The sequence below is a fragment of the Elgaria multicarinata genome, chromosome 2 (assembly GCF_023053635.1).
Source record: "Elgaria multicarinata webbii isolate HBS135686 ecotype San Diego chromosome 2, rElgMul1.1.pri, whole genome shotgun sequence".
Classification (NCBI taxonomy): domain Eukaryota; kingdom Metazoa; phylum Chordata; class Lepidosauria; order Squamata; family Anguidae; genus Elgaria; species Elgaria multicarinata.
Window position 1 is genome coordinate 79,754,233 of NC_086172.1, and position 23,894 is coordinate 79,778,126.

General features: G+C 39.0%; 1 protein-coding gene across 5 annotated transcripts in view; it reads left to right on the forward strand.

The window, feature by feature from the left end:
- The window catches only part of ZDHHC5 (zinc finger DHHC-type palmitoyltransferase 5), a 64,883-nt gene that overhangs the window by 18,575 nt on the left and 22,414 nt on the right, over positions 1–23,894 (forward strand). For 2 of the 5 annotated variants that reach the window (XM_063116911.1, XM_063116912.1), the window contains exon 2: positions 739–2,165. In XM_063116911.1, coding sequence (XP_062972981.1) covers positions 2,062–2,165 — 104 coding nt within the window. In that variant the 5' untranslated portion in view covers positions 739–2,061. Of the gene's footprint in view, positions 1–738; positions 2,166–7,794; positions 7,867–23,894 lie in introns of those variants that run through there. The other 3 variants (XM_063116913.1, XM_063116914.1, XM_063116915.1) reach the window with 3 other exon arrangements.

Consider the following 23,894-nt stretch of genomic DNA (forward strand, 5'->3'; position numbering starts at 1 on the left):
GGAAGTATGGAAGGAAGGAAGGAAGGAGAGAGAATATGACCAGTAGAAGAAAGGCAAAGATCCTATAATGGAAATTATGGCTGGGATGGGAGAGAGTTGAGGAGGGGCTTAAATGGACTGATAAACAGATATGAGAGGTAGATCCAAAAAAATCTGTTTTAAAGGTGTGTTGATTTAACAGTACATACACCATCTTTCCCAAGGTATAACTTATGGAATACTTGACCAAAAAACAATTTTCCTATTTCCTTCTGGTTTTTCTTTGAATGGCTAGCTTGGTCCTCGACATTTTGAAGGACAATTACATAATTTTGGCAGAACAGTGATTTTGCTGAGTCAATATGTGTTTTCTTTCAAAGAGTAGTAATTTCATTGATCTACCTGGCTCCGATTGTACCTTAAATATACACAAGCAATCTGGTGTTTGAGATTCAGTTTTATTAACATTAATACTGAGGTAATTGGAACTATAGAGGGGTTTATTAAATGTTTAAAGTTCCTTGAGTGCAACATGTGCCCTGCTGCTTGTCCTAAATATATGACTCACAAAGACATAAGCTTATGGGTATAGAAACTGAGTCTCAGAAGACTGTTATGCATGTTTATAGCTTTTTAAATTGGGAGTAGCTCTCTCTCTTGACTTTTAAATCTGTGCTAAAGATCCAGTACCAAACCATGCTTATTGAATACTCTTAAAAATGTCTTACTGATGGAAATAACTATCTTTATTTCTTTTAGGTAAAGGGAGGAGAGGAAGATGACAAGCTTTTTAATAAAGTTAAGACTATTAAAGCAAACATGAATGATTAAGGATTAATTTTACTTGTATGATGGGAGAATGACAATGGAGCAGCTTGGAGCAGACAAAGTTCTCTAGGACATGGATGTGAAGGGCTGAGACAGCATTTTTTAATTGTTGATAACATTTTGGAATTTTAGGAAGATGTTATTTGAAAATTGAGTCTCCTTATCTGGATCTGTTGTAGACACAACTGATGCATCATAAAGAAGCAACTTGAAACTTTATTTTCTCTTTTTGCAAATAAAAACTGGACTTGTTGAAGTATTTGGGGCATTGTGTACAAGGACACAAATAAGACTAAAGCACAAGACTAGCCCTCCAACATGCCCCCAACTCCCCCTTGAAAGAAAAGGATTTTCAGCTCAACCTTACACCAGCTGTTACCCGGATTTAGCAGTCAAGAGAGAAACAAACAAAATTAAACAACAACTGCCAGACATACAGCCCCAATTCCTGATGAAATCAGGGGAGAGTGCTCTTGCAGTAGAAGAGGACTTTTGTGGGGTGGAAGAAAGAGATATGTGCAAGACTGGCAGATTTCTAGCAGGATAACCTTTCCCTGAGCAGCTACCAGAATGCACTGCTGTATACCAAGCGCAGATTGAAAAGGAGAAACTTTGCCCCAGAGTTTGCCTTGGAAATAACTGTGGGCTTTATGAAAATAAAACAATAAATAAAACACCAAAACCCAGTGGACACCTTGTGTCTTTTATTGCTCATCTTCCTTGGCGTGTTCATCCTGCCCTCTTACATTAAAAGTTCCAGTTCAGCTACTTCAGTGCTGCATTTCTCAACTATTTGTGCCACCTTAAGAAGAAGACCATCTCCAAAAGCTACTTGAAGGGGGTATTTTCTTCCAGAACTTACCTGGTGTAAGAACCTGCATAATTTCTTCTAGCTCTTCAATACTAGCATTTTAAATTGGAGTACAAGATTCTATTTTATATTTTTTAATTCCTCCCCCCCCCCAGGAGTCTTGGGAATAGTATTGAATTCCTTTGGTTGTCATTTTGATTCGTATTTCAGTTTTGAATATTACCCTGATTCATTATTTCGTTGATGTCAGTTCCACCTTTTTCATACTATAAATCTGCTCTGACTTTGAACAGCTAAGTTCAAAAACCTGGATAATTGTTTAAACCTTCTCCACTCATAGTTGCATTCCTTTTTGAAGGTCCCTTTCCCCATTTTCTTGACCATTCTGACTCCAGTTGGGCCTAGGCTATGCTGCAGGGCGGATCATCCACCAGAGCTCCAACATGCCAGCAGCATCTGGAAAGAGATTCAAACCCAGCAAGTATGTCCCAGTATCAGCTGCTGCAATCTTCCTAGTAGGATCCACCACTCTCTTCTTCGCTTTTACGTGAGTAAAGAAAATCTAGTATATGGGGTGGATGACATGGGTGGGTTTGCAGTATGGCCTGTAAAGCTAGTGGCTGTGTGAAAATCTGGTGCCACTGCATATAAAAACCAACTGTGCACTCTTTTTCTGTTAAGTTGACTTTGCAGACGTGATAATGTGATTGAAGCAAGATAAGTTGACTTTGCAGACGTAGTATGATTGAAGCAAGATAAAATTCACTTGTTCAAAACCCAGGTTAGCCTTGTTGAAGTTTGCAGACAAATCATATATAAATTAAAGGGAAAAGATATTATGTTTTCCTTACTTGCAATAGAGAAGGTTCATTTCAATCTTTCTATGATGAAGGCTTTAATTTCTACAGCTTTTAAGATAGGAGCCCCTTGGAAATAAGTGTAAATGTCATGTAAGAGGAATATTGATTGAAGTGCATATTCAGTATAGAACATAATGTTTCACTTGATTGGCAGGGATTAGAGAGCATAGATTGTATAGAGAGCAGGCCACCCTGGGTTCCTTGTGAGGAAGTGTGGGATATAAATATAAATAGATTTGATAATAAGCAGGGATATAAACCGCAAGTGTTGGGGTCTTACATTCTAATACCCGTACTTATTATTAAGGTTGTAACTTCTTCCTCATTGGATAATTGTAGTCATGTAAATTAAAATATTGGGTATGTGGTGCACAGACTTGAAGGGATAGTTTTATTCAATTTCTGGTTTAAGTATATTCATTTTAATATGTGAATTTATTGTAACATTGTTTTCTTTGGATTTGTGTGAGGTAATGAGCTCACCAATGTGTAGTGCAAGATGATTGATATGTGCACACAACTCTTTGGTCATACAAAATGGGGCAATTCTAGTTTTTAGACACCATAAACTTCTATGTCATGTACCAAGAGTTCCCCTTCTCTTCTGCCCTGGGTACCCATTCTGATCTGCTGCAGTGAGGATCCTCTTCCTTGCATTCCAGACAATTTTGTTCTTTAATATTTAGGCTGCCTTTTAAAAGCCTCCCAAGGCAGCTTACATAAAAGAATCCTATACGTGTTTTCTCATAAGTGATCCATTCTATTTAGGCTGCAATCCTATGGATGTTTAAGATATTAAAAGTACAACTCCATGCTGTACTTTTTTCTGTACAGATGGCAAATCCATAGGACTGCTGCCTTAGTGGAGTTTTTCCCCAGATAAGTGTGTGTGCATCTCAAAAGTATAAATTCCTTAGTTTTGTACAAGTAAAGTTGTGAATATATTCAATAATAGAGAAAGCAAGAGCTGCAAGCTGCTGCACTCTATGCTAGCTAAGCTCATGTATTTTAGTTTGCCATCTGAGACCTATGGAGTAGGGGTGGGGAGTTGAAAGTAAAAACTACAAATTCTTCATCATCATCTCTGTGATTTCTTAGACATAAATAGTCTCCTATAGCCATGATGTTAAGCACTAGCAGCATATTTAGATAGGGAGTTAAACTTTGTTACAACATTGAAAATGTTGACTTCTTCAATAGTGCATTGCCATTTTCTAATGCTGTGTAGGTTGTCTTACATAAACATTTTGAGTATGCAAGACCTTGACTTAAAAAGCATTTCACTTATTCCAAAATAGAAAATATTTCATAGGAGGTTTTTTTTAGTGTTTCCCCAAGTTTTGATTTTTTCCATTGGAGAAATTGCAAAAATAAATAAATATGCAAAAATACAACACCTTAGGGGGGGAAATGAGTTTGTTGAATTTTTTTCATTTTTTCTGGACCTTCACATCTCCACTGCTTGAATGGATGGTGGGGCAACAGAGATTTAGCTAGTCATACAATTTCAGAACTTTACATGAATACCATTTGGTCTGCTTGGTATCTTGCAGAAAGTAAGATAAATTGGTATGGTCCATTGGTCTGTTTCAGATTTCCAGAGAATTCCATACCGTTTTCTAAATCTGGTTTGAACCGAATTTTATGTAATAACATTACTAGGGATGTCTTACTGAAATAGCACTGCTGTGATACTCATACCTTGTTCTGGAACTTCTGGTAATGTTGTGAACAAGCCTTTAAATTAAGAAAACTCTTCCGTATAACTCAAAAGTTAGAATACTCCTTGACCAACAGACATTCTGCAATAAAATTGAAAGCAGACTTACCTTTTGTTAAGGTGGTGCAGCATTAAATTGATTTTTTTAAGGCCTGCATTATAATTGGTACCAAGTTAATTAAATCTGAAGGATCATTGAAGATTTAATTCACAAGCCTAGCTGCTCCCCAACAACTAGAATATATTAACATTTATAGTTTGTTGTTGTGACTTCACATAAGTATAAAATTAGGTTTGCTAGCAGGTCACCTCTTGCTGGGTAAACACATCAACGTTTAGCTTCTTGACATGTAGTATGGTGAGTAATGTTTGTGAAGAGGACATAAATACCACTGGTGATAATTTGACAGGCAAAAAGGAGCTTAGTTGCAGGATCACATAGTAGCAAAGCAATTTTCAAGGAATTCTTACGGCTATTTCACACACTAGTTGTAACAGATACACATTTACAGAATCATATAATGTACTCACAACAACTTATGTTTGAGCTATTTTCACCCTGAGTACCATGGTAGTATTCCACAGGGAACTGCAGTTATGTCTACTGAAAGTTTTATTTGGAGCAATTTGGAGTGGGTTTAATTGTACTTTCTCCTTGCACTGTATCTAATCTGCACATTGTAACTTCTGAGTGCTGCTTCTATCATCACTTTTTAAAAATACAAGTGCACTGAGATGTGACCCACATAAAGACTTGTTGTAAAGTCTGAAGTGTACTTTTGTAATCCTTCCCAATATGCAACTGACTAAGATGGGCATATAGCATTTTCACAGATCTTTAGATATAGGTGTAGAGGTGGGAGCTTACGAACTTCTTTCAGAAGTGATGCAAGATGTGACACAAAGCGAAATATGTAGAGGTAACTTTGGGGCAGTTCATTCATGCATGTGTATGACTTGATTTCTCATCATTTGATTAATTGCAGCTGAATGTGATGTGATTGCATTGAAACACTGGTTGAGGTGATATGAAATTTTGATCTATGGCAATACATTCACATATTCAAGTCATTTAAGTGAGCTTATAGTCATCCTGTAATGAGCATACATGTGTGAGCTGGTCTTTTAAAGGGGTTTTTCCCCCTTGAGTCATCATTATCATTATCCTGTGATAGGGGAGGAATTCTGACATTGAAATTGGTTTTCTTGATAAACAACCTTGTTTTTTATGAAGTAGGAGTGTGACAGCAGAAACTGCAGACAAATTAAACATTGTATAAGCATTCTTTCATTTTGTTGCTTCAACTTTTAGGCAACTGAGAGCAATGCAAACCAGTACTTATTTCATATATCCTTCAGCAGGATTATTCAGAAGCAAGCTTTTTTATTGCAGAGTTGCTTATAAGAATTGTGGATAGAATCCAATTAACCCATCCTGCTGATAAAATGGCTTCTGTCAGCTAAACATGGAGGGAGGTAATTCCCCCTGCAGTCTCCCCATGTGTCCTCAAAATTTGCACCAGAGGGTTGAGGGACCCTCTGGAGTAGAATTGGGAGAGGGGCAAAGGGGTCTGCAGGAGGAGGAGAGAAAAGTCTTCTTGCATGAGCAAATCTCATTGTGTGAGCAGATGTCCTCTTGTGCGACATTGGATTCTGCCCTGGAGCACTGGTATGCATTCTACTGCAAAATGTTTGTTCCTGGAAAATTCAAATAATATAGTTACAGGGTCTAAAGTAAATGAAAGCAGTGTAGGAAAAACTAGACATTTATTTGAATGAGCGTCAACTGTTTAGCTTTCGATATTTTTCTGCTTTGAGGTGTGAGAAGCTGATTGTAGATTTTTCCTGTTTAGAGTGTATGTGCTTATCTTTACAGAAGTTCCATAATTACATGACTCATCTTGATCTTGTATAGCATCCTTACACTTTACCAGCTGTATTTCCTATTGGCTCATCAGACTTCTGGCCTAGGAATTACATTCCTGGGCCAAGAAGTCCATTTTAATTTATGAACTTAATTAGGAAAGGCATCAGGTCGTGTGATTCAGCTTAAACTAATTAGTAGTGATTTTTCTTCTTGATTGCTCTGTTTGGGGAGAGCATAAGCAAACTGAGGTGAGGAATATTCCCAGTTTCACAAAGATACTTTAATCATTGTTGAAGAGTTCTGTGAACAACTGGTTTGTACTGTTAGATTTCTGATTGTTATAAGCTGTAAAATACCTTCAGTGCAGTTCTGTTGTAATTTGTAGCTATTCAATTTCTTTACTAAGAAAAATATGTTGAAATATTGGCATAATGCTTGAAGGCCTCATATTTAAATAATTTGAATAATAATTTCAATTTGGGAAAATATTTGTACTCAATGAACACAGTTTGTAGGTATTGCTACTTTCTAGTGTGTTGAGCTAAGTAATAATAATAATAATAATAATAATAATAATAATAATAATAATAAATTTATTTCTTACCCGCCTCTCCCTTTGGATCGAGGCAGGGAACAACATTAGAACAGGAATCAATACATCTTAAAAAATCATGATTTAACATTGATCTGGATAGGCCTGCCGGAAAAGGCTAGTCTTTAAAGCTGCCTTAAAATCACACATAGTGTTAATTTTACGAATCTCCTCCGGTAGGCCATTCCACAATCTGGGGGCGACAGAAGAAAAGGTCCTTTGGGAAACTGATGTCAGCCTAGTTTTAGCTAACTGAAGTAAGTTCACCCCAGAGGACCTGAGTTTGCGGAGCGGACTATATGGGAGAAGGTGATCCCGCAGGTAACCTGGACCCAAACCATTTAGGGCTTTAAAGGTGATGACCAACACTTTGTACTTTGCCCTCAAAGTAGGGATTTGAGTAGTCACAACTGATGAGGAAAGGAGATAGGAGAACCCCTAAATGCCAGAGCTGGTGGAGGGGCAGCATGAGAAAACTATGACCTGGTTCACACGGCACAACAGCCATGGTGGCTGAATTTTCTATGGGGGTTGCTGCATTGTGCTGGGCACCAAGCTTGTCATGTTGTACAAACCCAGTTGTAGGGGTTGTTTGAGGATTAGACAACCCTCAAATAATCCATTGCTCTGAAGGTTTTCCAACCCGCAAAAATTCCCTGCCTTCTGGGTTTACATGACACCCCAAGCCAGGTGCCCATGGATGCCATGTAAAAATGGTGCCTGTAGGTGCGTAGCACAAAACAACATCCCCGTGGGAAATTAAGTTATGGCAGGCTGTTGAGTCATATGAACCAGGTCAATATCTGTGCCACTGCTGTACTCTGTCTTATCCCAGGCTCACTGATAGAAAGTAGCAGTGTTTCTCCTTTCACTCATAACTTGCTTGAACTGCTTTATGGTTGCAAAGGGGAAATCTTTCAACTTTTGTTTACCATTACCTCCAATCTGTGAAATCTAAATGTCATAGCTATACTATATTCAGTTGTCTTGAATTAAATTTAATCTGTTAAACTGGTTTGAATGGTCCAAAGCGTCTCTGCTAATATAGTGGCATGTTACTACTGTCTGGTTTCTGATTATTTCAGACACTGGCAAATCATCTCAGATGTCTGTGTTCCTGGTAGGACAATTCTGAGCACACCTTATCCTATGATCTTTATAGGATTGATCAGACTATCTTTGAAAACTCTTCCTCTCTACCAGAATGAGGTATTATTTCCTGTCCCTTGTTATGGTAATCCATATGTGAGAGGTTTTCTTTCCTTGGCTGTTCTTCTCTGGTTCACTTATACCAGGGGTGGGCAACTTCAGGAGGTCTGGGTGCTATTTTTGTTTCTCCTGGACACCCCCCTGCATGCCTCCGTGGGTGCCCCCAAAAGGAAAAAAAGAAGCCCATTTGTCACCAAATTTCAGCGATAAGCCACTACATAGCACTATAATCAGTATTTTATGCTTGTTGTTGTTCCCCGCCTCCATCCAATAGGAGAGGCGGGTAAGAAATAAATTATTATTATAATTACCTTTAACTTGTTTCCAAGCTAAATTTTGCCCTTTTGGCACTCTGTAGTAGCTATGGAGCACCAAAAAGGCCAAATGTAGCTTGGAAATAACTAAATTCTCTATTTTAGTGCTCCGTAGCTGCCAGGCATCCTTTTTAAAATGTTTATTTAAATTCAGAGGGTGGCAGGGGAACGCATCAGGGGATTGTGATACATTGTTTTGATGTGTGCTGTTAGATGTTAGATTGGGAACATATGTTTAGGATCTTTTTGGCTAATCTGAAGTGAGTTATATCTAGGCCCAGTTGCAGCTGTTCATAAAAAGAAAGCCCTCTAGGTCCAAAAATGGCAATTAGGAAGAGATCAGTTTTGAAGAGGCCTCTTATCTACAGTGGAAAAGCAAGATACAACAGATCTTGGGGGTGTTTACATGAAAGAGCTCTTAAGGTTTTTCATGGTAGCTCAGGAAGCAGTTATAAGTACTCTCCCCCCCACCCTCTCAGTCTTATAATGGAGTTTAGTCGTGGGCCTTGATAGCAAGATGTTCCCTCTAAATATACATTGATTGGTATGTTGTACCACACCAGAGTGAATGAACTTGACACTTGTAAATGTCTTGGATCTGTTTTACGTTTTGAGAACTTGCCTTCTAAGTCACGGATCTGTTTTATGTATTGAGAACTTCTCTTGTAAGTCATCTGGTAGTATAGTGTGCCTCTCGAAACCTTCTTCCTCATTCTGAGAAAGTATTTTGCAAAGAAATGGTCCCTACTGTGACTATTGTGTATTAATGCTTTTCTCTTTCTCACTCCCCCAACCCCCTACACACATAATCTGTGGGCTGTATGTTTTATTGGCATTATCTGTTCTATAGTGTTTTATAGTACTTTATTGAATATTTATTGCTTTTCTATTTGTTTTTGGCACATTAATGTATTTTTATTTTGTGTGCTGCCTTGAGAGGGTTCTATCCTTAAAGATGTCCTAAAGTCATTTTAAATAAATAAATACAATTTAAACTAGTAGTTTGGATTTTAAAGAGGCATTCAGATGCCACAAATGAAAACTGACTGCAAACTGATATATTCATACTTTGGAGTGTGAATTGTGCTGTGTTCAGACTGTTAGTACTGCACTTAACTTTAGTTATATTGCATTTTTTATAAAATAGCATTTCCTTTAACAGTGCTGTCCAATTGTGGACATGTCCTCTAATTTGAGTAAGAGAACATGTTTTTTTTTCTTTAAATTAACACATATTTCATGAAGTGAGTTCAGTCAATTGAAGTTCTAACCAATGAGGTGGCAAGATCAGCCAGTGGAACTGGAACTTTGGCTTTTTCTGTGTTTGGAACAGGTTTGTTCCATCCAGTTCTATGACAATTTTGTTTTGAAACTGTAGTTCATTTAAGAGTAGATGTGTTTGTGTGCCATAGGAATCTAAAAACATTCTTCTGGTTCCTTCAATGTTCAACTTATTTTTAATTAATACAGAGAGCTATATTCCTGAAAGCTCCCTTAACGTTAATATATCTTTGCAGTGTATTTAATTCCATTATCTAACTGAGCTTCCTCTACATCATAAGCTTATCAAATAGTGTAGGAAGCCACTGTGGAGGGACTAAAAGCCCCACTGTGCACTTGGAGCTATGTATATAGGTCTCTAATTCAACACCATGCTCTTCTACAACAGTGGCTTTCCGACTGTTCTGGAATGGTGGACAGGTATGTAATGGTTTACATATCGTCACCTGAAATGCACAGCTGCAGTAAGTGTTATAAGCTGTAGTGAGGGGCAATAGTGAGAACCAGTGTAAATGGTCAGCACTCTCCATGAAATATCTGCACCCTACATTATAACCCTAAGCATCTGCAATGCACAGTGGTTCTATGATAGCGGAACTGGGCTCTTGGTAGAAAGAGTTTTCTGAAGAACGGGTTTTCTGAAGTTGAAAACAATCCCCCTGCAAGAGTAGTCTGTTTTTCAAGTTAGGTACAGTATCCTATGATCCAGAAAAAAACGATTAATTCCTTTTTAACAGATGACTCCACATTTTCTCTTATATCAAGCACTTGCCTGTTTTTATGTGCATTCTTTGTGCAGGATTCTCCATTTCTAATGTAAAGGTGATGTCTAGTCTCCAATAATGAGAGCTTCTCTGAAGGGGTTTCCTAGCTTTTTGTTTCAGTTGCACCGTTTCTATAATTTTGTAGTTTGCACACCTTTTTGCTTTTCAAGTACTTCACTTCATAGAGGATCCTTCCACTGTTCAACTACTGGAATTTTCTACTGGCTGGGTATCAAGGAGTGAAAATGTAGTGATCTGGAGTTCTAGTTTGTCACTGTGGAAACACTGGCATTCATGCAGATAGAAGGCTACGTCTCTAGCTCATTGTGTAGAACAGCTATGCTGTCCACCAGGTCTCCCATAGTTAGGCTCTGCCCCCTCCCTGAAGGAAGAGCAAAGTTGGCTTCTCGAACTGCCATCTCAAGGAATAGTTTCCTCTTGCTGTTATTCAGCTGTTTCTCCGAGTAGCTGTGAGGATAGATTGGATTGTAAGGAGTGAAAAGATGTACTAGAGATATAAAGGCTAAAGAGAGAAAGATTTCCAAGGCTTGAAATGGAAAAACTGAAAATCACATAGAAAATATTTCACTTTCTGCAAGAGAAATTTCATGAGGCATTTTAAAATGTTACAGTAATTCATACTGCTGCAGGATGGATGGATTTAAATCACAGTAATTTAAATCAGTTATTTAAATCATCAAGGAAAAAGGTTTCCGATTAAAACTTTTTCATGTATTTCCTTGTAAAATGGTACAAATCATACCATTAAACCATTATTTTCACTGTATTATTTGCAGTGTTTCATTCTTATAAACAGTTTCTCATTGTAGATACTTTGTATGCTTTCTTCTTCTTTTTATGAAGGAATGTATTTAAAATATACCCAGATAAGCTGTGTCTTTTGGCCCGTGCCCATGAAAGTATGGGATAAATAGCGCAATGTTATACATGTCTACTCAGGAATAAGTTCCATTGAGTTAAATGGAGCTTACTCCTAGGTGAATGATTATACGATTTTAATTGAAAAATGGGAATACAGAATGATGCACACTAGACAATTTTTCTTCTCTTTCCAGTGCTACTCCTTTGTGCTTCACTCTTATCCTCACAAAAACAAAGTACTAAACAAAAATGAAATGCCTATGATTGGTAGGTTGAAGCAAGGTTTGATTGTTACTGGGTGGACTAGAACAGTTATGCCTATCTTTTGTAGGTAGAGTATAAATATTGATATTTGAGAAGTGATCAGATTGGTTCTTCATTTTCATAGAAATATCTCCTTTAACTCAATGTATCTTGTAGAACTGTTGCTTCAGTTAAAAGACTGAGTACATGGCTGACACATTTATTTCCAGATTATTTAATGTTAACCTAATTATTATTAAAGAGAAACATAGCATTTACATTTTTTTAAAAAAAAAATCAGGGAATCTAATTTACATTTTTTAAAATCAATTTTTCTGACACTTTTAATCAATTTTTATTTATCTTTCAGTCTTACTGTCTGAACTAGCTCTTTTTGCCTTGCTTGGCCCAGCTCCACCTCCACATAAGCACAGAACAATAACTATCATATCAGCCTGTTTCTTTGCACATAGGCCTTCAGTCAGAGAAACAGAAACTGAAAGCCCAGAACTTTCCAGATGCAAGGCCTGGTAGTTAGGCTGGACAAAGCCATTTTCATGAGATGAAAAGCTGTAATGAATCCCCATGTTTGCTTGATAGGCAATGTGTGAATGTAATAGAGCCATTAATACATTTTTATGAGACTATAAGTGAAGGTTTAACATGTTTGTGATGAGATGTATTTGTAACTATGTTATTTTTCAGAAGAGAAATGCAGTATATTTATGCTTTTAAAAATGCTTTTACTTTTAAAATCTGATTTTAAAAAATCTTTAAAAAACCATTGATCTTTAACCAATACTGTTACAAATCGCTAAGATTCCAATGTAATGCCAGCAATTATAGAATTTATAGCTACTATCTGACTAGATTATTAAACAAACACCATTCAGTACTTACTGCTGGAACAGTACTTTCAGGTGTTTCAGAATATGGAACATATCCAAGTATTTGATGCAGAAGTGCAGTATGCGAATCTGCCAAGCATTTTGTTAATGCAACTTGTCCATATCAAGGCCTTGCCAACATGGCCACAAATTTCTCTACCCTCTGTATCAGGTAAAATAAACAAATATTTGAATATACAGTATGCAGAGTCAAGGAAGAAATATATAAAGGTAGAGAAGCTTCTTTCAATTCATATAAATATTCTTTTTTTGAAGACCATGAAGCTCAAAATGAACATTCAGAATTGGAAGCTATTGATTCCCCCCCCCCCCCCCCCCGCATTGATTCTCTTTAGAAATAGTTTTTCAAAAACATCTGGGATGGATCACGGTATACTTGGGGGGTTCGGCATAGTTAATTTTTTCTATGTACTATGACACTTGCAGCCTAATACAATGCCTGTTTAATCAGAAGAAAATGCCATTGAATTTAATGGGTTTGCTTTCAAGTAAGTCTGCTTACAATTTCAGCCTTACAGTATATTATTTAAAAGACCGTAGTGGTGTTTAACTGAATATCTAAATTCATTGATATTTGGTGGCATTATGGGAATGTTTGTTTTTCTGAGTATTTTTTGTTTAAAAAATGGTTCTATTTGTTTCTTAATGATGCTGAGATTAAAATACTGTTTGTAGCCTAGATAATCAAATCTTCCTTTGTTTACTACTGTGCAATATTTTTAGATGGGGTTTTACTCCCCTCTGAAGCTTCTTGAAGTGTGGGGGTTCTAGGAGTGCTGTTTACCAACTACAGCTATTTCTCTTGTCTGGAGGAGGTGGACTTAGATTCAGTTATTCATGCACTGGTGGACTACTGTACTGTGGTCTATGTGGGACCACCTTTAAAGACAGTTCAAAAATTGTAATTGTTTGAGACTTTGGGGCAGCACAGTCAGTTTATACTACATTAATTTCTACCAATTACATTACTTACCAATTAGTTTCCTGGCTCAGTTTTAAAGTGCTGGTTTTAACATTTTAAAGTTCTTGATGGTATAGGATCAGATAATTTTATTATCCAAAATATCTGGAGAGCACCAAGTTAAGGAAGATTGGCCTACTCCATCTGAACCCAAGCCTTCAGAAGTCGTATTCTGTCACCCATAATTAGTAAAGGTCAGATCGTAGTTATCAGAAACAAGGCTGTCTTGGTGGTAGTTCAAGTACACTCCACCAGATCTGTTGTTGTTTTTTAAAGTATACCATGAAAACATTTTTATTTTGCAAAGCTTTTCATTGATCTTTTTGCTGCCCCTATATGAATTATGTTAAAGTGTGTTTTATCCTGTTCTGCATTATAGTTCTTACATTGTGTTTTTAATAGCATAAGCTACATTGGGAAAATTTTATTTGAAAGGTGCAGGGCTAAATGGCTAAACAAATGCAACGTTGATGGCTTCTATTTTTAAGTCCCCTCTTTCCTCCATTTCCCCAAATGATTGCTCAGATATACTTGGGTACTTTACACTACTGTTGTGTGCATGCCCATTCCCTCTGGCATTCACATATACTGGCAAACTAACAGGAGACACTCACGTAAGTGAGACTTTTTTTAATTGAGGAAATCTCACAGTAACAGGCTAAATGGTTACACATTCTCCAAAACCTACGTAAAGCTAAATGATGGTCAGAACGCTTTAGGCTCCATGCTTCAGGAAATCACAAAGGGTGTGTGTGTGTGTGTGGAGGGGGGAATCTTGAAAAGCTGAGCAAACCATTCCAAGGGAGCTTCTCTAGATGTCGCATGAGGATATGACTAAAGTGTGGTTTTATCCTGGTTGTGCTTTTTATATTGTTTTTTGTATTTGGGTTTTTAGATTGTTGATTGTTTTATTACGTTCCTCATGATTTTCATTTTTGTGAACCACCCAGAGAGCTTTGGCTATTGAGCTGTATAAAAATGTAATAAATAAAGCCAAAATAAGATCATGGGTAGGGTAAAGCACCTGGGCACAGGAGTCTCATGCTTTCTGCTTAGCACTGGCAATTCTTTGCCACCTGAGTCGGTCAGAGAGAAACATCACGCACCAGTCAGTCCTAGCCTGCTGAACACTGAGCTGACCCTGGTAAGTGTGATCACAGGGAAAGGAATATCTCAAGCTCAGGAATTCCCCTGCACATAATGTTAGCTCCGGGGGAGCTCTCTTTATTTACTTATTTTATTTATTTATTTATTTATTTATTTATTACATTTTTATACCGCCCAATAGCCGAAGCTCTCTGGGCGGTTCACAAAAATTAAAACCATAATAAAACAACCAACAGGTTAAAAGCACAAATACAAAATACAGTATAAAAAGCACAACCAGGATAAAAACCACACAGCAAAATTGATATAAAATTAAAATACAGAGTTAAAACAGTAAAATTTAAATTTAAGTTAAATTTAAGTGTTAAAATACTGAGAAAATAAAAAGGTCTTCAGCTGGCGACGAAAGGAGTACAGTCTAGCCGCCAGGCGGACCTCTCTGGGGAGCTCATTCCACAACCGGGGTGCCACAGCGGAGAAAGCCCTCCTCCTAGTAGCCAACTGCCTCACTTCCTTTGGCAGGGGCTCACGGAGAAGGGCCCCTGTAGATGATCTTAAGGTCCGGGCAGGTACATATGGGAGGAGGCGTTCCTTCAAATAACCTGGCCCCAAACCATTTAGGGCTTTAAATGTCAATACCAGCACTTTGAATCGGGCCCGGACCTGGACTGGCAGCCAATGAAGTTGTAAAAGGACTGGCGTAATGTGACCCCGCCGGCCAGTCCCTGTTAGTAAACAGGCTGCCCTGTTTTGTACCAGCTGAAGGTTCCGGACCGTTTTCAAAGGCAGCCCCACGTATAACGCATTGCAGTAATCCAAACGAGAGGTTATCAGAGCATGGATAACTGTAGCTAGGCTATCTCTGTCCAGATAAGGGCGTATGTGGTATATCAACTTAAGCTGATAAAAGGCGCTCTTTGCCACTGAGTTCACCTGTGCCTCAAGTGACAGTTCTGGATCCAAGAGCACCCAGAAACTATGGACCCGATCCTTTAGGGAGAGTGCAACCCCGTCCAGGACAGGGCAAACATCACCTCGCCAGACACCACCGGCATCTCTTGCCACCTGAGACAGCCCCCCCACACACACAGAGTCTACAGCAAATGCAAGTCTAAGTCTATGAAAAGCCTCACAGTACTTTTCATGGCATAGTTCTTAGATATCCAAAGGCTAAATAGCGAAGCATCCATATGCAGAGTGCTTTCAAGGTCCCAAGCTGAGATGGAATCCAAGGCAGGAGGGATTTCAGGCCTTGTATCAAGAGATGAAACCTAGCAAAGCCTTTTCAGCTTTGCACTAGCATCAAAGCCACTTGACAGGTCTTCTGACCTGTAAGCCATGCCCATGTGCCAACAGGGCGGGACGGCACAACCCACTAAGGTGATGCTTCCATGGCCCCCACCTTTCCAAAACATTCGCAAGTTCCCAGAGAACCAGCAGCTTCAAGGCTGCAGCAGGGAGTAAGCAAGCTAGTCCCATGAGAAGTTCTGACGAAGATAAGCTTGCAGAGACATTTGACATTCTATAACAATTCCTAATAAATCTACTTACATTCTATGTGGCCTCTGGTCTTGCACCTATATCTGACAACTACAGCAGCTTGCAGCTGTAGTACTTTAGAGTCTATAATTATTTTGATTAAAATACTGCCATTTATACTGTTACTCATAATATGTTTCATGTTCTTAAAGAAATAAGCTTAGATTTAATAAGAAAATATTGTTTGTCTTAATCACATACACACTACCCTCAATTGAGTTTTCCCCTCCCTAAGAAAATACCCTGTACTATCTTTTTCATGGCTTCAGTATTTCTGGAGGGTTACACCTCTAAATCATACTCAGTTGCAGATTTTGATTGTCTTCTAGAGCCTTGTATATCTGAGCTACTCTTCACAAATTATTTTAGGTTTACATCTACTTTTTAATGTGTACATCTAAATGTAAAGTGTGAATATGACGCATGATTGAAAATATGTATCATAAATTTATCAGATATGGGAGTGACCAAGGGCTCCCTGTTGAGTATACATTTGGACAGAAACCCAGGTTTGTTTCTGTTTAATGCATGAAAGTCATCAGATCCTGCAATTGATAGCATCATGCCTTATAGTATCACAATATTTTCTAGTGTATTTATTGTAGAAACCATAAGAAGTTCTGATTACTTATGTCTGGAACTTAGTTGTAGGAGAAAATATTATTTTTCTTTTTCTTAGTTGTAGGAGTGTTGTGACAAGAAGCAAGACTTTATCAATCATGTAGGGGAGTAAGGGGAATTGTCTAGCTAAAAGTAACCACAAAAAGTAAACGTATGTCTCATAGCTAAATTGCTGGACAGAAGCCATATACAGCAGTAAGATTCAAATAGATGAGAACTTTTCCATTTTTTTAATCAAGAAATTGGCATCCAATGCACAGAAACCTGCTGAGGGGTCTTTTCAGATGATCTCAAGACATTTAAGGTGGCACTTAGACCTCACAATAAAGAGATTGTCTGGATTAATAGGCATATTTGCCCTGTCCCATCTACAAAATGGTAGTGGAGGACATCTGCCTTATTTTTAATCTTCAAAACACCAGTGATTGGACTTTTGGTAAAGTTTGTTGTTAAGCTATGTCTGGTATACATGACATAGCTGGCTTTCCTTTGTGAGCTGTATAAGAGTAAGGAGCTAGAAAAATATTGGAAATGCCTTGGTACTACATTTCTAGAGACTAGTGTTTTTCTCTTCTCCCCCACCCTAGTGATGATCATTATTTCATTTTAAAAGAGGAATAATAATGAGAAACAGGACGTGAATTTTAACAGAATACTATAATTGAAGTGAAAAAACTTAATCCATGTGTAATGATTGTGAGGGGCTTGGGGAGTGCGGTCCCTTTAAGACTACTGCCAAAGCTGATCTCTGGGCAGATCTGGGACTGGGATGTCAAGGACCGACCTTGAGTAATTATTGTGTCGAGTCATCCAACTCTGCACCTGGCCGACATCCCCCTGGTGTACGTGCAACCGAGCCGATAAAAGACCAAGGCTGAGCCGGTTGTGGGGCTTCCCTGCAGCAGTGTGGATCCTGGTAACCTAGGCTGAGAGGGAATGCTTTCCTTGGGCTAAAAGGTTTGGCACCAGAGGTGGAAAGAGAAAATGAAGGAGACAAGTGTGTGAGCAAGCATGAAGACTGTGGAACAGCAATCTAATTGTATCTAAATTTTTATGCATAGTTATCACATCTTTCATAGGTATCTAGAAAACTACATGAACTGCAAACCACAGAATGTTACCTCTAATACAGAATGTGGTAGTTCCTGATTTTGGGACAGGATTGCTTCTGATTGGGGCAGAATTCCAGACACATAGAGGTGTTCTAAAAGAATAAGAGTAGGTTGTGCTTACAATAACTGCAAAAACACTTTCCCGCCCGGGTTTTTTGTCACCTACTGAACAGTCATTGCCCAAGACCCATCTCCCCAATCTGTACTATAAAAATGTTGGAACCAAATTCTCATATGCTATGAAAAATTATATTTATTCATATTGGAAACCACAATTCATATCAAATTCTGCTTCAAGGTGGTAACATTCTACTTTAACGTGGTTGATGATTTGGGCACTGGGGGATTTTCTGTCTGGCACTGCAACCACCTATGAGGAAACCGCTCCTTCACCGGGTAATCCCACTTATGGGGTTTCTTACTTTTTTAGCAAATGCTTATATTTCAGGGCCTAAGGAACTCTCTGCCACAATAACTCAAGAGTTCCGCAAGCTGACCCTTTCTCACTACCACCAATTTTCTTAGGCCAAGATACCACGAGGTTTTACATTAATCTAAGAGGCTTAGCCATGAGATGGGCACCAGTACTAGAGATAAGACTAACTATTAAATAAGATAATTTATTAAAGGGGAATTTTGTACATAAGGGAATACTAATATTTAATTTGGGTTTTCAGGTGAATGCTTGTTGTCACTTCTTAAGGACTCAAGAGACACTGTTGCTGATATAAGCCCCTTGATAACTTCTTTTACTTCCAGCCAAATTCCTAAACTTCCACCCCACCCAAATAAGCTGACAACTAGAAAGAAATACAACAGAAAATACCCAGAAATATCTGAGTTTTAATGCTTGCTTCTGTAACCTCCTGACAAAATTTAAGGCCAGTCTCTTGGCATAACAGTCCTGATCTTCACCAGCCATGTATGGTTATCCTACAGAAAAGGAATAGCTTAATATTCAGGCCTTAGCTATTTAGTTTTTCCTCAGCTTTCTCCTAGACCCTCTATAATGGTACCACCAACCAGAATGTGACAAGCTACTACAACACATTAAAAAACACTGGGTTTCAGGCCTACACAGATACATTATAGCCTCTCAGAAGTCACACATAGTAGTTACAGAACAACAGTTACTGTATATACATGCTATTTCTTTACAGGCAGTGAACAAAAAGTGTATATGCATGTGTGTACTGCTTAGTGCCTGCTTAGATAGCTTTAGTTTCATGCCCACACCTGTTCTCATATGGATAAGTATATTTCTCACTCTGTTTTGCATGTAATTGGGTTGCTGTAAATCTCTAGGTGGTAACTTATCAAAGCAAAGTGAGAACAATATAGACTTTTGCAGCACACATAAGAAACTCTTAAGAGGTTAAGTGCTAAAGGTTAGCATATGAGAAATCAAAGAGATAGTAATATGACAGAAAAACATATCCCATTCTCACTTTATGCGCTTTCTGCAAGAACTCCACTAGTATATTTGCAGGGCTAGAAAGGTTCAATAATAGATGTGGAACTGTAAACAAGTCACTCCTTCTGTTCCATCAGTTGCAGCAAGTAAAATATAAAAGTGGATGGGGCATGCCTGTGTAATAAGATGATTGGGAGGGAATTTGACCTAGATGATCTCTTCTGTAGGGAGAAAGTTATAAAATAAATTAGTTTAATTGCTGGGATAAGCCATGAGAGTTCCTGCCTGAATCACTCTTTGAACATTGCGTCGTCCGACAGGGTGAAGCCTCCAGTACCTGTATCTGCCTAGAACGCTTTGGCTGCCTTTTATTTTGTCACCATCTTCTTTGTTCCTCTTGCTTCTTTCCATTTTTCCATGGCAGAAGGTTATATCTTTAAAATACAGCTATATGGAGTAGTTCCTTCTGAATGGGGAGCAAAAGACATGGATCTTTCCTTGCTTGCACATTGCCTCTGTGCTTTAAATTCAGATTTTTAGATGTCTTGCCTGCAATGTATAAGCAGAACAGGTCTCCTTAAAAAAAAGTACTTGTGGATGGTCATCAGTCTCACCTATCATATCTTGCCCTCTGTCTCACTTTCCAAGAAACATTCAATTCCCCATCGTCTTGTTTGGCCTTAATATATTTTCGCTGAACATCTTGCATGTTAATTGCTCCAGGATGTCTGCATGTTTGATAAATGGACAAACACATTCACATTATTGAATTTCATATCACTGCAATACTTAGACAACCAGAAGAGGAATGAAAATGAGTGCCAAATTGAAATGGGTTACTCTAGTCTAGTGGCACAAAAGGCACCTTATCAGTTTTCTTTTATTCACCTAAAAGAGTCTGGCAGTTTCTCTCCTTGACCTGTGTAAAGTTTTTCTTTGCTGTATTCTAGCAAGTTATGTTTGCTATAACTGTATCTGTTTTTATTGTTTGATACTGCTGTTCAGAATACACTGAACTTTAAGAGTATTTCTCTCTGCCTCCAACTACCACCCTACTATTTTTTAATGATTAGCAGGCCTTGTGCCAGTAGGTTGGGTTTGTTGAGTCAGTGTTTAGCTGCTGCTGCTGCCTCCCCCTTGCCCTGTATTAAAGATTAAACCTGTGCTCCCACTGACCCACAAATGAAAGGTGGAGTTGAAATGGCCTTTGTCTTGTGAATACTTTGGTAATGGGGGAGAATATATAATATTTGGGGTGAGTGCCTCACCCTCATTTCTAATTTAGTGTGTGGCCCTCAGAAACCCTTAGAAGGCTCTGAGTGTCCTGTCAATTATGTGGTTTGCTCCATATGCCATTTTGTTAAGGTAGCAATGTATTTCTCTTCCCAGCTCTTTGCTACTGCTGCCTAAATCCATCTGTTTATCACAGACTGCTCTGATTGGGGAAAGAGGGACAGATGCTGCCCTAAATCTGTGGGATTAAACTCCCAGCAGCAAAGCAGATTAGGGTATTACACTGGCGTCTTCAAGGGGGAAGCCCGCTGGGTTCTGAGCCCAGGATTTTCCATAGAAAGGACTCTTCAATATAATCTTATGATAGAATTTCAAAGTTGGGAGGAGCCTTGGAGGTCTTCTAGTCCAACTCTCTATTCAGTACAGGGCTCTTGCAACTGCAGCATCCCTGTCAATTGGCTGTCCAACCTATTCTTAAACACCTCCATTGAAGGAGAGCCCACCGTCTCCCAAGGCAGTCTATTCCACTGTCAAGCAGGTCTTACTGTGGGTGCTATCTTAATACTCTCTGACCTAGATTCTACCCGTATTTCCTTGTGGCACCAGTGGCAGCTGGTGCCCATTGAGTCTGGAGGGGCAGACGATAGAGTAGCTAACAGTAGGCAGAGCCAAGGTATCTTGCTCGAGAGTAGAAACCCCTTGCTCAGAAAGGTAAAACTGAGGCATGCAAGTAAACTTAAAGATCATAAGTACAATGCAGAAGTTTAGAGGGAGAGAAACTGATGCAAACCACACCACAAAACAACTCCTTTGAATCCACATTTGTCTGCTCCATCAGCGAGCCATTGAACAGAAAGGGGATACTGGGGCAAGTACATTTTAACACCATGAATGCCAAGCAGTGGAGAGATCCATACAATAACAGAAAAGCATTCCTTTGGACCCACATTTTTCTGCTGCAGGAGCAGCAGCAATCTCCATTACACTGAAGAAAACATTGCGGGGAAATAAAGCTAGGGAAGGAAATGTTTCTCACACTCAGGCTTTAATCCTGTACCCACTTATCTGCAAGAAGGCTTCATTGAAATCAGTTGGACTTACATATTAGTAGACATGTATAAGATTGCACTGCTTAAGACCTCCTGCTCCCCATTGCACAATGGTTGCGCAATGCCCCCTGCCTCCAGCTTACCAGGCACACAGTACCCTCAGGTGCATTTTTCTTCTTTAACCTATCGACCAGCCAGGAGGCACCAAAAAGTGAAGCCCCAGCTTCCAGGTATCATTTTTATTTTCTTGAGATTGCCTGAGCTGGACATCATCTTTTCTCTTGCATTTCCCTCTCAATGTTCTATTTGATTCTCTCTCCCCCCCCCCCCATTCCTACTACCAGGTTATTGTTTTACTTTCTTACCTTTTACAATCACTTGCAACTGCTACAGCGTTTTCGCCCCCTGCCGAGCTAGCACAAAGTTTTCACCTCCCTTCAATTGGCTGTTCGTGTATTAGGACAGCTGTTCACAAGAAGTTCTGTACACTAAAAAAACGTTTCCTTGTGCTTGGCCAAGCAGTTGCAATACTGACGAGATAGGGTGTCCGTCCATCCCCAACTCTATTCATTTGGGAAGGAGATCACCACTTGAATAAGCCCCAAAGCAGACATGACATCTTGTTCTGCATGCTTACTCTAAAGTAAGTGCAAGGCGTCAAATCCAGATTGGGACATAACATGGGGAGTTGAGTGGCTTTAATCCTCCCCTGTTGTAGGATTGCAATATGGATCAGGAAGCTTTTTCCTGCAATTTATATTTCAAAATAATGATCACTTAAAGCAAATGAATCACTATTTTGCAGAATAATTGCAGCTGCAGGAGCCTAACCTGAATTGAGACCCTAGCACCCCTGAACCTTGCACAATAGGGTTCTAATCTGGATTGTATGCTTACCCTAGAGTAAAAATGGGGGAACACATAGCTTCTGCTAGCTGTGTCTTTAAAGTCATGTTCTTTGGGACTAGGACGGAGGAGTGTAGAGGTCAACTGGGAGGACAGGAACATGGAGGGGAAGGGGGAACAGGAGATGGAAGGAAGGAAGGGACAAGTAACTGAGCAGCAGGAGCAGCAGGATGTAGTCATTAAGAAATAAAATTGCTGGCTGGGATCCAGATTTTGGCTTTTCATTGCACCCTAGCTAGTAGGTTAAAGATTTTTTGAAAACACTTTTTATTTTTAAAATTAAATTAATTCACTGGCTGCCAAAGTCTGCACCCTCTGTTCCTTATCACCTCTACTCTCCGTTGTTGCATCACTGCTGCTTTCCTCTGTTGTCTAAGTCTGTTCTCAATTTACTGCATTGAGTAGTTGCAGCCAGGAGAAGAATAAACACACAACTGGCCATAGGTACGTACAGTTGGTGCTCTATTTTCCTTACATGAATAACTAGGTACTGAGACTGGTTCTGAGGAGCTGAACAGGACCAAATTAGGACATCCAGAAGAGCAGTGCTCCCCAATGCCCTGCCAGATTGAAATATCATGTACAGTTGAGGGTGAGAAGAGAGCTGGCTCCATGCACACCAGCCAGTCAGCTCAGCCCAGCTCCTCCCCTCCTCTCCCACCCTTAACTATGGGTGTTGTTGTCAGGTTGGAGCTGACTAAGGAAGACTGAGAGAAGACTAGTCAGTGCTGCACTGGTGATTAACCAACCTGTTATCTCAAGGGTCATGTACTGCCTCAGGTTGGACATTCTTTGCTCCATTTTTCCATCCCAGTGGAAGCATCTGGACCAATTCATTCTACTACCGAAAATGCAAAAGGCCAAATTAACACAGGGATGATGCAGCAGTGGATTCAGTTTTGTGAACTGCCCGGAGAGCTTCGGCTATTGGGCGGTATAAAAATGTAATAAATAAAATAAATTTAAAATAAATAAATACTTGGGGAAAGTTGTGTGCTTATACAGTATGGCTAATGGGATGTAGACTTGCAAGTGTATGGTAGTGTACTTGAGTTGCTGTATTTTATTTACAATGAAGTTTGAGTACTTTATTTAGAAAATTTATACCCTGCCCTTCTATGCAGTCAAAATGCTCAGGAAAATTACAACAGTTTAAAAATAGCTACAAAAACTAATCCCACAACTATCAGACAAGCGTTTGACACAAGCTCGTTACTGGCCACTCATGGATTTTCGTGGGTTCTTTTCATGATGCTATCCACCGCTCACACGCCTCCCGCTCATTCAGCTTGTTTTCCTGTCACAAAAAATCCAAATGGGCCACGTTGTTTGCTTTTCTTTCTTCCCCATGTGAAGAAAGAGGAAACTGCTCTTGCCTATTGTGGGACAGAAGCAGGAGGCAAAGTGACAGTAGGGAAACATAATAATCCCCCCACATCTGATGACGCTTTAAATAGACAATAGCAGCAGGTAAAATTTAGAAAAGCACTTTACACTTGCTTATGTTGAATCGCATTTGCCATTTGAATAACCATTCTCCCAATTTGGAGAAATACTTTTGGAGTGCTTAACAATTCTTTTTTTTTTTTTATTTAACCACCCTAAACAATTTGGTGTCATTGACAAACGTGGACACTTTACTTATTTTGTGAGCTGCTTGGAGAGCTTCAGCTATTGTGCAGTATTGAAATTAA